The sequence below is a fragment of the Podarcis liolepis genome, assembly GCF_965112155.1.
Source record: "Podarcis liolepis genome assembly, chromosome: 5".
Classification (NCBI taxonomy): domain Eukaryota; kingdom Metazoa; phylum Chordata; class Lepidosauria; order Squamata; family Lacertidae; genus Podarcis; species Podarcis liolepis.
This window is the reverse complement of record NC_139556.1, coordinates 103834652-103851651: the sequence shown is the minus strand read 5'-3', so window position 1 is coordinate 103851651 and position 17000 is coordinate 103834652. Positions and strand designations below refer to the sequence as shown.

Here is a 17000-nt window from a genome sequence, read left to right as displayed (position 1 = left end):
AGGCTCTTTCTGGGAGTACAAGGCAAACCTTTAGAAGGAAAGCAGAGAGACCACCCAACTTACCTAGCTTTCCACTGCCCAAGCCCTCGCACTCTCTCCTCTTGAGTCTTGCAGAAATGCACCCAAGCCCAACATCAATTTCAGGGAGTTTATTAAGACTAAAGAACAAAGGAGAAAGGAGCAGGACAGACAGCCGTCACAGCAAGTCGAAGGCCGAGTCCATCTATCCTATCCATCCAGGGAGACTCACCTGGAGCCTTCATTATACACCTTTGGGTGCCAGGAGAAAATGTTCCTCCATAACCAGGCCTTTTGCTGATTACACACTCAAACGGCCTTGGAAATGTGTTTGTGGGACGGAGATTATTAGTTTACTTTTGTTTTTCCTGATGTTCTTTGTGTTCTTCTTTCGTAAGCTTATGTTGTGAACTGCCCTGTGATCTTCAGATGAAGAGCAGTATAAAAAAGTTAATAAATAAATGGTTGTTGCTGGCATCCATCTGCCTCAAGAGACAACGGAGTGTCCCTCTGGGAGTCAAGTCAAACCGCTGCCAAAGTGACTCCCCAGGGCACAAGCCTGGCCAGGGTGTGAAGCAGAAACAGCTCCCTTGGGCATTATGCAAATGTTCAGCACATGTAAATTAATACTACTAAAGATGCAAGCAAGTGCCCTAAAGACCTCTCAAGCCCGGCCACCCTTTAGAAGCAAAGGACCAGCAAGCCGGCCTCTAAATTGGGGCCACAGGCAAATTATCTGGCCTATTTTTACGGAGCCCTCAACCAAATGCCAATGGCCCCCTAGTGAGGCAGAGTGACCTGGGCCAAAAGGGAGAGAAGAGGGGGTCAGAGAAAGAGGGGCAGGATCCTGGCCAGCACCCAGTCTGTTCCTTCTCCCGGTCAGCAGATAAGCGTGAGAGAAAAGGCTGCCAAGCCCTGGTCCAACTGAATCCTCTACAAGCACACAGCATGTGACCTGCTTTATAAATAGGTTATTGGAATTGGACAGAATCAATATGGTCACTGGAGAGCCCTGCTCATCATCATGCGCTGCCCCTTGTTTCCTACCCACAAACACGCAGCCTCCCCCCTCAGTGCCCCCCACTCATCCAAATACCTTTTAAAGTGCTTAAAAGACCACTCCTGCTGCTGAAGCCCCCTCCAAAGGGTGGGCTCTGGGGGTTGCACAATTTTACAGTTCCATTCACAGAAAACCAAAGCCTCAGAAAACCAACCTGAGGTTTCCTGCACACTCACTCACAACCAACTTGTGGGGAAACCACCTTCCTTGGCCTGACATGGTGGCAGCTCAAGGGAGCAGGAAAGCGCTTCAGGAGCACGCAAGCCCCCTTCCAGCTGACGCCTTGCGCTGGAGTCCTGCACGGAGGGAGAAGGGGCTGGGGCGGAGCGGGGGGGGCTTACCTTCTCCGAGGAGCAATGGGACCAGGAGCTGTCGGAGCCCCACCCGCTGGCAGCCCTCACCTTGGCGGGGCTCTTGGTGGGGCTCTTCTTCACACTGTCGCGCAGGTTGGTGAACCTGCCCCTGTGTTTGGGTGCCACAGGCAGCGTGGCTGAAACACAAGGCGGCTGCCCGGCTGCATCCTGGGGCTGGAGCCCCGGAGGAGGTGCCGCGTCTGCCCAGGCCTTGGTGGCAGAGCCAGCTTGCCTCAGAGGCCCCACTGCACAGCCGTCAGGAGCCCCACAGCAGCACTTGCGTGGGGGGGAGCAGGCGGCCATCCAGGAGCCCAGCTAAAAGGGAGCCCAGGCAGAAGCCGAGAGGCAGAGGCACATTTCCTCCAGGCAGCCGAGCAAAATGCTCTCCCGGCCAGTCCAGCAGAAGCCTGGCTTTGCACGCCCTCTCCAGAGACAGAAGGCGTCCCATTGGGCAACACGCTGCCGGCCCCTTTGCCAGGCAAACAGAATCAATGCTCTGCAGAGGGAAGAGAAGCTGCGCCAAAGGTCACCTGGCACGTCCACAGTGCCTTTATGCCGCAAACTCCAACACGGCAAGGAAGCCTGAGACCCTGCGCCACGACTGAGCATGAGGGCAAATGCTCATCAGTACATCACATGGCTGCAGGTGTGCTGGGGAGGGCCAGGTCTGCTTGCCAAGGCCAGGCCAGCCCTTCTGCGCTCAAATGGAATGCTGCCTCCAGGCCCTGCAAAGGAGGCAACAAAGATACCCAAAAGCTGTAACCCCCCCCCCAGCACTGCTGGAAACACACTGCCTCTCTCCAAAGCAAAGGAAAAGCCCCCCTCAGAGAGGGCGAAGGAGGCGGAGGAGGAAGCGTCCCTGCTGGAGGAGCTACCAAGTGAGGGAGTGTGTGGTGTGGTGGCCTCCAGTTGCTAGGTGAGGAGGACTCCAGAGACCTCCCAAACCATCCTGCCCCCAAGCTAATCTTGTGGATTGCAGCTGCTGAAGACAAAGAGTGGTAGAGTACGAGAAGGCCACAACTCTGATCCCCTACCTCCAAAGGCTGCTGTGCTTCTGTCGTGGAGGTTCAAGGGGCTGCCGGGTGGGAACTAGTCCTTAGAGACGGGCTCTGTGGATTAGAAAGAGGGTCTGCATCCACCTCACTCGACAGCTCAGAATTCAGGGGGCAGTGGATGCAGCGGAGAGGCGCAGGGGCCCACCGTTGAGACACTCTGGGGCCTCTTTCCCTGGGTTTATCAGCTCTTGGACTCCCTGGGGAGCAGACCATTTCTTCAGCCCCTTCCTGGGAAGCAGGGGTCATGTGTGACTTCCAAGACCTCCTCTGAGGCAAGCCAGAGCCACCACTGTGAGGGAACAGGAGAAAGAAAACTGGACACCAACGCCTGCAGAACAGCTTAATCCAAGATGGCTCCTGACCTGAAGATTCTCCTTCCCCAAAGTTTTTAGGTTGCTGTTTCCTCCTGGCATTCTTAGGACACAGAATTCTTTTGGTCTGACCATTCTGTTGGATCTTAATGGAACTTTCCTCATCATGGTACAGTCTGTTCAACTTCTGAAAACGTTTGACAACCAAGGCGCGGCTTCCAATTGGCTGCAGAAGCTTCCTGCACCCAATTGGAAGCCGCATCGAACGTTCGGGATCCAAAGAACATTTGCAAACCAGAACACTCACTTCCGGGTTTGCTGCATTCGGGAGCTGAAATGTTTGCGTTGCAAGGTGTTTGGGATCCAAGGTACGACTGTATATGATCTTGTAAGGGCTATGCCCTAAAAGGGGACATATAAATCCTTGAGATACATGAATAAAAAGCTGGCAAAGCTCAGGTGCAGAACACAGCAAGGAGCACACGATTAGCTGCCTCTGGATTCATCACATGGCCCCAGGACAAGAGACCTGTCCCAAGTATCCCCTGAATGGGCCAAGCTGCTCACAGCCTGATCTGCCACAGGACATACCATGCGCCTTACAATGGAGGGAAGACAGAGCAGGACATGATTTCACTCTGCCTCTTACTAGGGAGAAGAGGAAGGCCCACAGAAGGTCATCAACTGGTCCCAGATAAGGCACTTTCCCCCTGGCTGAAACCTTAACTTAAGAGACAAGAGGAAAGTGAGCGCAGGAGGGTCTGATTCCAGCTGGTTTCACGTCAGCAGGAGCTAAAAGGAATTACTGGAGGTGGGGACCCAGGTGGGATATCACACAGTTGCTAGGTAACCAAGGAAGCATCTCCTATGGCTTCTTTTAAAACTGGAAGTAAAATATGATGCACCACCTCACCTAAAAACATGAACTGGCAACCTATATTATTATTATTATTCATCCAACATTACAGGGGAAGAAAAAGAAGAAGAAGAAGAAGTCGTTGTCTGGAGAAAGGAAGAGGGGCAATTTGGTGGCTCAGGATGACATCTGTGATATACTGTAAAGACGTGACGGGAAACATCTGCTGGTGCTTCCGCATTGGTTGTGTGTCTGCATGACAACGAATCCATCACTGGAGAATCCCCAAGCCCTTTCCGTACACAACTGCACACAAGAGGGCAGGATGCGACCCTCTCCAGACTCCATGGCCTAAGTGTGGGGAGCAGAGGGCTGTCCTTTCGGCCTCACCTGGCACCGTAGAGCTGCCTACGCATACACACCACCCAGAGCCACATGCTGCACACAGCTGTGCGAGAAAGGAGCCCCATTTGCAAGTGCCTGCTCGTGAGTAGGGGCTCCACATGGCTGAGGCACTCGGCTGTGCAGGTGTCCCAGCGGCATGGAGCCTTTTCACACACAGGCAGGCGCTTGCCCACGGGGCTTTCTTTTCACGCACCCATCTGCAAGAAGCACTGGCTTGGGGAAAGCACATGACCTCAGAGAGAGGGCTAAAGCTGCAGCCCCACTCCTGGCCCTGGGAAACGGCCGGCGAATTGAGGCACAACCTGGGCTCTTCAAATCTACTGACAGCTCACACAATCCCTGCCAAACAGACACCACTGGCAAGAAGCACTGCTCTAGTTCCCGGCAGCGAGTGGGAAGGCAGAAAAAATCTGAGAGATGCATAATGAAAACAACAGCCATGTCTTTAAATACACCAGAAGCAAGAGACCAGCCGGGGAGATGATGGAGCATTACACAAGGGAGCAAACAGAGTACTTGGGAAGGAGAGAAGCGGAATTTAATCTGTGTGTGTGTGAGAGAGAGGGGGGGGGGGAGAGAGAGAGACCCAAAAAATTGAGCCACATGCCAACAAGGGCTTATTGACATTAAAAGTTAACCAGTCACCAGGTCCCCACAGCATCCACCTGCGAGTTAAAGAATGTAAATGGGAATGCTGGCCTTCTAAGGAAATTACATAACTTGTCCCTAAAATCAGCCTACATTCTAGAGAACTGGAAAGTAGCCAAAGTAAGACTTGAGACTGAAGAAATTATAGGCAGGTCAGCTTCAGGCCTGGCGATATATTGCCCAGGACCGGTATGAGGGGCTCACCACAATGGGGGTTTCACTCAGCGCTGTATCACAGGTGAAACCTCTGCCACTCCTCAGTCCCCGTCCCCCCCCAGCACTCAGCATGCCTAGGGAGAAACAAGCTGCAGCCGGGCTGGGCTGGAGGCAGAGGGACTCAGGAGCCACGGTGGTTTTACTAGCCAAGCAGTTTGACGGAAACCCAGACCCGCCACCAGTTCACACAAGTCATCGGGGGGGGGGGCGTAAATCTGCTCCTGCTCCCAAGCTGAGGAAGCCCCAATAATTTTTCTGTTTGCACAAGAGCAGGAGGAGGATCCAGACTCACTCAGCTGGGGGGGGGGGGGGAGCAAGTGGCCTCTTTCTCCCAGGAGAAGGAGGTTGCTTGCCCCCCCTTCCCCTCGCAGGCGAACTAGCCTTGCCAAGGGAGCCTATCAGGGCTCCCTCCATCTTGGGGAGTGGTCTGGCTCACTCAGCTGTTGGGCGCAAGCCTCCCCCCCCCCAGCTGCGCAGGGGGCTTGGGCCCTGCAAGGCTCTGGGATGAAAGAGCCTCGGCTCCGCAGGGAGAGATGTGGCAGTTTCACCCACCACCGCAAGGGATGGGACCAATGCAGCTTTTTTCAACATCATGGTATTATCAGCAAACCGCGATGTCTGGCTGGTGACACACTGCGATGTTAAAACCTAATATTTCCCAGCTCTAGTTAGCTTAATATTTGTTCCAGACCGAAGGGTGGAAACTTGTGAGATACAACTCTTGAGTCTTGCTGAAGCTGGATCAACGTGGCTTCTGCAAAAGGAAATCCTTACTAACATTTCAGACTGTCATTTTAGAATGCCAACAAGCAAGTTAGTAGACAGATGAACTGGTAGACATCAAATTCTTGTACTTTCAAAAGGTTTCCACCAATTCCCTGACGAAGGTTCTTGAGCAACCTTCACAGTCCTGGAATTAGCAGGTAAGTCTTCATTTGAATGGGTAAATGGTTAAAGAATACAAAACAGAGCATGAGATCTACAACAAGGTGTTGCCAAAGAAAATGCTCCTGTTTGGTGTGCAGGCAGCCAGTCTTGCTTTTCACCCACCTGCCAGTTTTCTATTCCCACCCCCCATAAACCAACAGACCGTCGGGATTTCTAAGACACTGAGCATGTTCAATCGTCAGTAGGATGTGATGACACAGGTTGACACCAGCCCTCAGTTTGTGCTCCCCCCCCCTACTTTTGCAAACCTTTGTTTGCGGGGAGGGGGGATGCTGCACAGTCTGATACACCCCCCTCTTGTTTCTCCGTCATCTTGTTTGTGCTACACAGCTGCCAGAACTCGGCACCTAATGTGATATGATAGCAGAGTAGCTCTCACAATGAAGACAGATAAGAACGGGCGCTTTTCAAAGTTTTCACAAACAACATGGAGTTATGGGTGAGCTGAGAGGTGACCAAATTTGCAGGTGATACCAAATTATTCACAATACAGTATTGAAAATCCAAGTGGCTTTCAGCTTCAGCTAAATAGAGCTCTACTTACTAAGGAAATGTGATGCACACAGGAAGAATCTCCATCCCTCTCCTCCTCCAGCCACCCCTTCTAGGGATGTTGAGGGCTGGCGAGTTGAAATTAAACACACAGCAAGCCTTCCTGATTGCAATTTAGAAGCATTTAAGCTCAAGCAACACCTTGGAGAAAAATGCCAGACCAAATTGAGATTTAACTGCTCCACGTGCATAGATAAAGAGTTTCCCAAGCCTTTTGCAATAGCATGTTTGTTTGTTATTCACCGAAATTTTGCATCTCTGCCTGTGGGACAGCAAGACACCTGCTGGCTCCTAACCATCCACCCCAGCTAACCCTGCCCCACCCTGCTAATCCTCCCCATTCATCCCTGGCTCAGCCTTTCCGTGGTGGGTCATTGCCAAAAAGCTTCTCCTGAAAGCCACTGGAGTGCTTAAAGGCTTTCATACTCTGCAGTGGCAACCGCAGCTACTGGGCTGCAACTGCCCACAATGGATGCTGCAGGATCCCTGCCACAAATAACGGCATCAAGCTGCTGCGGGGCGTTTTTGTCCCTTGGTGTTTGGGCGCCTGTGAGACGGGCGCTACTGGCGCCAGCAGGGTGACTCCAGAGCAGCACCTGGCAGAACTCCTCAGCAGCAGCCACCAGGGCCCAGAGTACAGGGATCCCTGGGGGCGATGCGCGTTCTTGCTGCCCCCTGCACTGAAGCATCCAGACAGGCCTGCTCTTTCCATGTTTCATACACTAACCACCTTGTTTTACTAATTCAGACCTGGCTGCCAATTCATTCGCAAGCCCAGCCCCACAGGCTGGTTTCAACCTACGACTCTTGGAAACCTCCTGCATCCTCCCCTCTCCCCACACAAGCCTCCCTGGGAGCCTCAGGCCTTTGTCTGAGCACTCAGCCACCCCCGCCCTGTGGACCAAATGCCCACCCCAAGACCTCTTCCACAGGAGAGGGGCAGCTTCTTCTTCCCTGGCATTTGGCCATGGGTCTGAGGCTTTGGGGGTGCGTCTGGTCATACTTAATTATTCTGGAGGAACGCAATTAACGAGTACTATTGTTTTAGCTGATAAACTTTTGATGAATTACATTATTATACATTTTATTGCTGGGAGCCAAACAAATACAATAAATAACAAAAATTCGCCACCCCACCCCACTCCCACTCACCTTTCCCCCCATCCACCTCTTTCCCCCTTTTCTTCCTAATGTCTCAACAAATGAAACTGATCTGTAAAAAATGTTACTTGAAAAAAAAGAAGAGAGAGACATTGCACATACTTTTGTAAACCAAGAAAATCTTTAATAAAAATAAATAAATAACAAACAAAAAAAATCCATTTCTATGGGTTTGTGGGTGTGGGTGTATGCTGTGGGAGGTGTACTTGCTAACAATGTAAAATAAATGGATTTTTTAAAATAAAAAGGTGACTCCATTTATGCAATCCATTGGTACTAAAAAGTTGAGCAGACAAGTCCGGGGGGGGGGGGCAGACAGGAGCGAAGGAGCCTTCAGTCCAGGATAAATGCCTGGGGGTTATTCAAAGCCACCAGCATAGGAACTCAGCCAGGACCGTCTGAGGGAGGTCCACAGGGCGACCACAAGAAGAGAGGCCTTGACCCTGGGGGTTCCCCAACTGTGCAAAGCTCCCCCAGGTGCCAGACAACGTGCTCCTGTCACCCCAGCATCGGATCACAAGTATGGCCATGTCCAAGTCTTCACAGGTGTTCAAGAAGCATCTGTTCTTTTTACATTCTTGCAAGATTTTGGCTAATTAATGTTCCTGTATACGTGTGTGTGTGTTACATTTTATATTAGGAATGCCTTTATAATTTGACGTTGTTTTGAGCCGATTTTGTAGCAAGTGACAAATCAATGTAAAAAGCAGTCATGGTGGTTATGTATACTATAGATGAGGAAAAGTGTCACCAAGGTCAAGGGGGTGCCCGTGTGGTCAGCAAGCAGTCAGGGAAGCTGTGAGGAGGCCAGGAGGCTCCCTTTAAAAACCAGAAGGGCTGCTCACATGAGGGGAACAAAAAGGAACACAAACTTTGGCAAAAGGAAGACAAGCAGACAGTAAGGGGTACAAAAAAAGAATCCAAGCAGCAGATAGCCAAGACCATTAGAATCCACACAAAAAATTATTTCAGTGAATCAGGGGAAGCAACTGGACCATTTGAGAACAAGGGAGTTAAAGGTGTGCTAAAGAGGTTGGAGCAATTCCCCTATGAGAAAAGGCTGTGAGGGGCTTTTTGGTTTTGGAAAACAACAACACTAAACTATTTTTAAAAACTAGTTTAGGTGTGGCATGATAGAAGTCCATGAAATCATGCCGGGTGTGGTAGAAATAAAGACAACTTTGTCTTCCTCTTACATAATACTAGAAGAACCCAGAGGTATCCAACAAAGCTAAATATTGGAGAATTAAAGATGGGCAAGTATTTCTTCACACAGCACAGACTTACAACTATAGAATTTACTCCCAGGGGCTGCAGCGATGGCCACCATCTTGAATGGACGGCTTTGAAAGGGTTTAGCCAAATTGGTGAAGGATTAAGCTCAACGGCTTCCAGATATGAGGTCTCGGAATAATAGCTGTTGGGGAACAACAGTGGGGAGAGCACTGGTGTCCTGCTTGCAGGTTCCCCATAGGAGCATCGGGCTGGCCACTGTGAGAACAGAAACGTGGGCAGACAGGCACCAGCTGCCCTCTGGACCAACCTAAAGGCCAGCCCCACGTAGAGCCGACTGCAGTAATCCAAGCTTGAGGACAACTGCACGGACAACTGTGGTCGAGGGATCCGAACTCAGGAGCAGCTATACTTGTCTTACCAGAGTAGATGAAAGCACCAAAAGATACCAAACTTACTGAATACATATGCCAAGATCAAACTAAAGCAGATCGGAATCAGATGGAGAAGAGAAATTCAGCTGGTTCAAGGATTGTCAGCATCTTTGGAACAATTTGGCAGGAAGTCTAAGTCAATGCTCTTGCAGGAGCATCAGAATGGGATGATGCTCCTGGAGCAAGAGAATGGGATGCTTGGGCAGCGAAGAGCAACAGAATGCAGGCAAAAAAGTGGTATGGACATCAAGGGCCTGAACATGTGCAAAGAAGGATGAGGCCAGAGAGCTCATGAGGTGCTGCAGCAGCACTAAGATTTAGCTGGCAACTAGAGGCCTGGAGGACACTGGGCCTCCACTGGGCTGCAGAGAAAAGAGAGACAGAGGGAGAGCTGGAAGCCAGGAAGCACCCAGGCTCAGCCCCAAACTCACTAGGACATGGCAGCCCACCTGCCCCCTTCCCTCTCTGCCTATATCTGCAATGCAGGCCTGTCTTGTGGGCTTGTGGCTGGAATAAACCACGGAGGTGGGAGAGCTCAAGTCGAAAAGGCAAGTCCTAAGTAAAGGCTGAGAAAAGGCCACAAGGGAGGGAGCATGTGGGTGTCAGATATTGACCAAGGTGCCAAAAAGGAGGAGAAAACTTGCCCTATCTATATCCACCCAGGAAGGATCATGAAAGGAACGTGCTTGAGTTACAGGAAGGAAGCAGCCCAACATTTTTTCAGAGCTCTCAGAGCAGCCCAGCAGGAGCCAAGGCTGCCTTGCAAAGCTGTGGAAATTCACCCCTTGGAAACTTTTCAAACAAAGTTGGGCAAAATAAAAAAAAATCCTTCCAGTAGCACCTTTAAGACCAACTAAGTTAGTTCTTGGTATGAGCTTTCGTGTGCAAGCACACTTCTTCAGATACACACTTCTTCAGATACACACGAAAGCTCATACCAAGAACTAACTTAGTTGGTCTTAAAGGTGCTACTGGAAGGATTTTTTTTATTTTGACTATGGCAGACCAACACGGCTACCTATCTGTAACTGAAAGTTGGGCAAGTTACAATCCCAGGGATGCTCTGGGAAGAAGAGTGCTCTCCTTTCCTGCCCTCAGGGTGGGAAACTGAACTCACTGCCCCCCCCCCCGGCCTGGTCGTTTCCTGGGGCTCTGCAGAGACAAGCCTCCCGGTCGTGGCTGCCAGCTCCTGTCAAGAGGCACTTCCAACTCTGTTCTCTTCCTTTATCTCACCAGGCCTACCAAGACCCCGTTGGGGTCAGACATCTCAGCCATGGCGACCCAGAGCCCTCGGAACAGAGTCAGGACTCTTCACTCCAGGACAACGCTTGCCCACCCACCCAAACAAAGCCATGCAGCCTGCTACTTGTGGCCCAGGTTGCCCTCCTAGCCTCTCCCTGGAATCCAGCTGTTTGACTAAGTCTAATTTTGCAGCCCCAATCGTGTCAGGCATTTGTGCCAAAATCCCTATTTATGTGGCAGGTCAGAAGAAATGTTAAGCCACCAAGCTGGTGTTCATGCAAGTTTTTAATATGCTCAAAGCCAAACCCAGGAACCTATGAGGCTGACTGCAATATTCCTTCCTCTTCTAACCCTGCCCTAATCCTGGCAGCTGTGGAAGGAGAGCCCATTGCCAGATCCAGCCCTTCTATCAATGGCTGCCCTCCCTCCCTCCCCCCCCCCCCCCGATTTCAACAAGTGACGCTTTACCTGGCTGGAGCTGGCAGCCACAGAGATGCAGTCAAAGAAGAAGAAGCGATGCCTGCGAGTGAAGAAGGCAGCAATCTGCTGCCAGCGCGAAGTCTCGGCCTCCTCGGAAGGCAGGGCATCCCCAGAGCCCTTCTTTGCCCACAGCTTCTGCTTGGGCCCTCCCGAGCTATGGCCGGATCCAGTGTTGCCGCCCCGACTGGTGCGCGAGTAGAGCAGAGTGTTGTTTCCAAAAATGTAATTCATCTCTGCAGCCCAGCAGGTGGCTGGCAGGCAGGCAGGCAGGCGGGCAGGCGTGGGTCCCCGTCAGCTGCTGAGCCACAGTGAGTGATCAGCCAAACGGCAGGCAGGCAGGATTACAGCTGCATCACTCAGGGAAGGAGAGCAGCCAGCCTCCCTCACTCAGGCTCCTCTCCAGGCCAGCTCCCATCCATCGCGCCCGTGGCCAGACTCTTGCCGCACCTGTTACTCCCCCGGGGGGCACTTCCATGGGTGGAAGGCAAAGGGGCAATCCTGCCACCTTCCAGGCTATTATCTGCTTCTTCGGTGGTCTGCCAAGATCAAAAACCTCCTCCTTTTGTCATCAGTGAGGCAGGCGGAGTGGAACTCGGGGAGCGAGACCCATTAGCAGGTAGAGAGGGATGCTGCCGGCATCAGACAACAGATGCTCTCTGGGGACGCCTGACAAAGCACAGCGCTGGGCGGGTGGGAGGAACACCCGGAGCCAATCGCCACCAGCGCCTGTGCGAAAAAGCCAGAGGTGCCTTGCGGCGGCTTGCAGCCACTCCAGAAAAGGGGGAGAAGCACTGCCCACCCACCTCATGGCCAAACAGTTATTAATAATATGGAAGCATCTTTAAACACACACAGACCAGAAGCCCCTTTTAAGCCTCAGAACAAACCTCTGAAACTACACAAGTGGTAGCTTTGGCAAGCCCAACAAGCAGGTTCCATTTCTCACCTATTAGAAACTAGCAGCAACAGTAATTGCTCATACTATTTCCTCCATCCCATAATAAACCAACAAGCAGCTGCTATATTGTGTATCGTTAGGTGTTCACAATCCCTGCCCGCAGGCTAACAAGGCAAGACTGAGACACCCGCAAAACAGGACACATCTCACACAAAGGGGAGGAAGAAAACTGGAACCAGAGATGGAGATTCATGTCACTGGGGGAAAACACCACGTCCAAATAATTCTCTTGAAGCAAAAGCCCCTACGCAGAAGTGCTCCTGTGTCCCCAACAGGCCACATCCTCTCTTTTTAAGGTGATGCAACAGCCCTGTGAATATCCAAAAATAAGGTGCCACAGCAGAAAATGAGAAAGACTGGGCTTCACAAACGGTACTTAATACAAAATACAGCTTCTCGGCTGCTCAGTGGGGCACCCAGCTTGGCACACACCAAGCTCTCCACTAGCTGCCTCTCAGCTACTGAGCCAAGTTCAGGGTCCAAGCCCTGAGCAACTTGGAACCAGGGTCCCCAGAAGAGGGCTCGTGCTGTGGCAGCAGCACCCTTGGCTTGAGAGACGGAGACAACAAGCAAGGTTAAATGCCTCTTGTAGACGTTTGTGTTTACCCAAACTTCCCTGGACTCCGATTCCTGGTTCTTAAGCTTTCTTTTAGTGTTCCACTAAGTTTTATCTATGGTATATAGTTTTATTCTCTTCTTGAGCTTCCTAAAGGAAAATGTCTTGTTTTTCTTTTGCTCCTGATTATATTTTAACTGCTTAAGAGATTTATGCTTATCTTAAGCAGCACATAAATTTCATACATAAATTAATGAATACAACCACCTAATGGAAAATCTGTAGCTCCTCGAGCTGCTGACTCGCAAATAACAACAGAGGTTCTCCAGAGAGTCATTTGGCTTTGGCTGCTGCCCATCACTCCGAGTCCTAGCACTTTCCATTCTGTTGCAAGCTTCCCTCTCCAGAGAAGGGGCCCAGCTCAGTGATGGAGCACACACAGCAGGTGCAAAAATCTCCAGGTAGGCAACTCCAGCCTCACATCACAAGAGCCGCTGCCAGTTGGTACAGAGACAGGACCAGGCCAGGTGGCCTAAAGGCCTGGCTAGGTAATGCGGCTGCTCATTGTGCTCCTCCTGCTCTTCGCTTATCTGATCCTGCAAGCTGCCCCACAGACTGACTGCATAATAATACAGTCATACCTCATGTTACGGCCACTTCAGGTTATGTGTTTTCGGGTTGTGGACCGCAGGAAACCTGGAAGTACCGGAACGGGTTACTTCCATGTTTTGCTGCTCGCACAGAAGCGCTAAATCGTGCTTCACACATGTGCAGAAGCGCCAAATCGCGCCAGCGCAGACGTGGCACTTCAGGATGCGAACTCTGCGGGTTGTGGACCTGCCTCTGTCATGGATTATGTCCACAACCCAAGGTTCCACTGTATATACATGAATATTCAAAATAAAAAAATTCCTTCCAGTAGCACCTTAAAGACCAACTAAGTTAGTTCTTGGTATGAGCTTTCGTGTGCATGCACACTTCTTCAGATACCTGTATCTGAAGAAGTGTGCATGCACACGAAAGCTCATACCAAAAACTAACTTAGTTGGTCTTTAAGGTGCTACTGGAAGGAATTTTTTTATTTTGACTATGGCAGACCAACACGGCTACCTATCTGTATATGAATATTCAACAATGCTAGGTGAGTGGTTTCTGGAAGGAATTATTCAGATCATTTAGAATTATGGTACTGTATTCTGTAGGCACTTGAAAAAGTTCTAGATGGACTTTTGATCACCTCCCCTAAGTCATTAATGAGATAAAAATGCAAAGAGCTCCTTGGGACACCAGAAGAGTCATCTGGATGAGGCCAGGGGCCCATTTGGCCCAACATTCGCTGCTCTCCCTGGCCAACCAGATGCCACTATGGGAAGTCCCCAAGCAGCTCCTCTCTTCTCCTGCAGTTCCTGGAACTGGTTTCCAGAAGCATGTGAGAGTGGGAGCCTTCGAGGGCTCGTGCTCAGTTCAGAGCTTACTCAACAGACAAGTAAACATGGAAAAACCTGCAGGAAGCTGGGAAATTATCAACTCAGAGCAGCAGCAAACCTCTAAAACCGCTTACTGGCTAACAGCAGCATACAGTGATTTAATATCCTCCAACGTCTCAACAATATGCAATCAAAATTAATTTTAACTCTTAAAGTTTCTCCTTTAGTGACTGTCAGGAGAGAAAGGTGAGGCCCTGGGCGTGTCTGTGTCTTCCTTACTTGAGCCCGCGGCCGAGTCAGCATCAAAGATAAGAACCTCTGCTCTAATTTGGGCCTGGCTTAATGTGCAAGATTTAATTTATTTTGGTTTAAAATGACATCCAGTCTTCACAGAAGCCAATGACATGTGAGGCTCCTACAAGGAGCCTTGAGAGGGAATGTAAATAAATGACTTTTGCTGCAATCTGAGAGGTGGGGGATTTTGCTTTCTTTTTATAGAATTTATTTACATGCAAAAGCTATACCGTAATAGGGACAATGTAATTAACAGATGATTAACATTACTACATGAGCAATAATATCACGTTCCTCTTTGCAGAAGTATCAAGCTATTTCTCTCGCGTATCACATGGGGACATCCCAAAGGAAACCAAGCTAAGATTACTTTAATCAACATTGTCAAAACAGAAACAGAAGCTATCACAGGTAAAAGCTGTGGGGATTTTTTACTGGAATCCAAACCGGGGGGCGGGGGGGGGAGACTTAGCCTACTTAGAGCAATCCTAGGAGGGATGGCTGAGGGGCCAGAGGATGCGGTGGGCCTCTCACTTCTCCACTGTGGTGGGGGGGGGGGGTCCTGCAGGTGGAACAGGGGGGGGCTGCCTTTGGAGGCCACAATACAGAAGTTGCAGGAGAAGAAAGTTTGGCTTTTGCCAGTGAGGTTACAGTGACACAGCAAACAGATTCAAAGCTTTACTTGGAAACTATTTTTATTGGAATACTTACATGACAGCTTTGGGGGTTCGACTAGATGGCTCTTGGGGTCCCTTCCAGCCCTATGATTCAATGTCATACCCTTACCTTATTTTAAAGAAAATATATAGGCACTGAATACGGTCAACACACTAACTGTAGCATGCTGGATGGCTGGCATTATGTTCATTTATTTATGTTCCTATTTTATTTCAGGAAACAGTGCATTTCTAAAAATTCCAAAATTTCCACCCCACATAACTGATGTTGTCCAAATGCTACTGAAATGGATGTGTGTTAAGCAGAGAAGCTTTTTGCTGGGCTTCAGCCAGGAAGGCTAAACCAGTCAGGGAGCACAAGCACTTCAATGGGACCCACCAGCCACTGAAGCCACGTGCAAAATGGCCTGCTCCTTCTTCATAGCTGCAATGGGCACCACGGGTAGAAGAACAAAGACTTGAGACCAAGGAGGGGGTGCAGCCCTGGGTGTGGTCTTTTCCAGTGCAACCTGAAGACCTTATTTCCCCAGGGCTTCTAGTTTTCAAAACAGTTGTTGACATTTTAAAGACATTTTGGCAGTGCTGTTTTTTTCTGCTGTGGGTTTATCTCTTTGGCGCTGTCTTCTACATCTTGTCTGGAAGGGCTGGTTTTCTTTTTCTTTCTCTCCTGACCAGTGGATCACAGCAAGGAGAATGTGGGAGGGAGAAAGAGTTGGAGACAAGGAAGAAGGCCCTTGGACGGAAGCACCACCACCACAGGGAACTCACGGGGTGGGGAGGGGAGATCCCATTGCATATCCTGCGAGTTTTGTGTTGGGCTCAGATCAAGCACGTTGCCTGCCAGTTGGCTTTATCGGATGACCCCAATTCCTAGTAAAAGCTTCTACCTATCCCCTTGCCTGGGTCCACACTCAAATAAAGAGTAGAGGCATCAGGTATATGCACTCAAGAGGGGAGAGGACACAAAGGCTAATAAATCTTCCAATCCTTGAATGGCAGAGATGTGGAACATTAAGCATCATTCCTTCTTTTTCTTAAAAAAAAACCACACACATTCAAAGCAAAAAAACAGCACCTCTGGGGGAAGATGTGGCTTGGGCCTAGGAACAAACAGATTGAGCTCTGGAAGATTTGGCAGCCCCACCAGAGAAGCCCAGCATCAGTCAAGCTCTGGATCCAGCTGCCTCACCAAGCAACGACGTGCACAAGCATTACTGTACAAAAGCAAAGGACCACCTGAAGATGCCCGAAATCTTCCTGAATCTGACTCCAGGGATCTCCCCACCTCTGGTCTTGAAAACACCCCCGTAATAAGCGTGGTTTAAATATTTGTAAATTGCAGAATGCCAAAGGAAGAGACACATTTTCTATGCATCAGAAGTATCTCCCCATCATTAGGCTATGTTAGTTCACCTACCAAAATATGAAGATTGAAGTGCCTGGACTCCCGGACACTCTTCAGGATCCTCCTGCTCATCTTCTGAGCATGCCACATTGAAATGAACATGGTGGCCTTATTACAAGTTGCTCCAAAAACGTCTTGCAGTGGAGAAGCAAACAGCCCAGCTCAAAGCAGAATCCCAAGCAGCAGCTGTGATGGACGGACAGACGGGCACTGCCTCCCCCCCCCCTTAGTGCCTCTTGATTAATCCAACTTCCGTCTGTTACACGTTCTGCCCACTTCAGATCTACAGATTATGCTGCTCCCAAGTGAAGAGTCTTTCTTGCCCAGTTATCCAGGTCAAGGAGCCGCCCACTGAGACCCTTCTGCTCCCACCTAGAGGGGAAAGATGCCTCACCTCCAGCCAACAAAAACACCTGGAACCTGTTCTTCATCAGTGCTTTGCAAACAGATCCCAAGCTGACCCTGGGTTTACATTGGGGAACATTTACTACCCAAAGCAATGCTTGTAGCGCACACCCTTCATACCGGGGGGGGGGGGATCATCATCATAGACATGGCAGATCACCATAGATCAGCTGGTTCCCAATTAGCTAAGCATTGTAGACTCTCTGTTTTTCAAAAGTCAAGCCATGGACCCCCTACTTTTTAAAATTTTGATCTCTCTGGTAGTTTTTGTTATGTGTATGGCACCACACACACCCCCCCCCTGGG

General features: G+C 50.1%; 1 protein-coding gene across 13 annotated transcripts in view; it reads right to left on the bottom strand.

The window, feature by feature from the left end:
- DLG1 (discs large MAGUK scaffold protein 1) overlaps positions 1-17000 on the bottom strand; it is a 76792-nt gene that overhangs the window by 38339 nt on the left and 21453 nt on the right. For 6 of the 13 annotated variants that reach the window (XM_083504038.1, XM_083504035.1, XM_083504037.1 and 3 more), the window contains exon 1: positions 10961-11218. The exons of 5 other annotated variants lie outside the window; for them this stretch is intronic. In XM_083504038.1, coding sequence (XP_083360164.1) covers positions 10961-11203 — 243 coding nt within the window. In that variant the 5' untranslated portion in view covers positions 11204-11218. Of the gene's footprint in view, positions 1-10960; positions 11591-17000 lie in introns of those variants that run through there. 2 more of the 13 variants (XM_083504030.1, XM_083504036.1) reach the window with 1 other exon arrangement.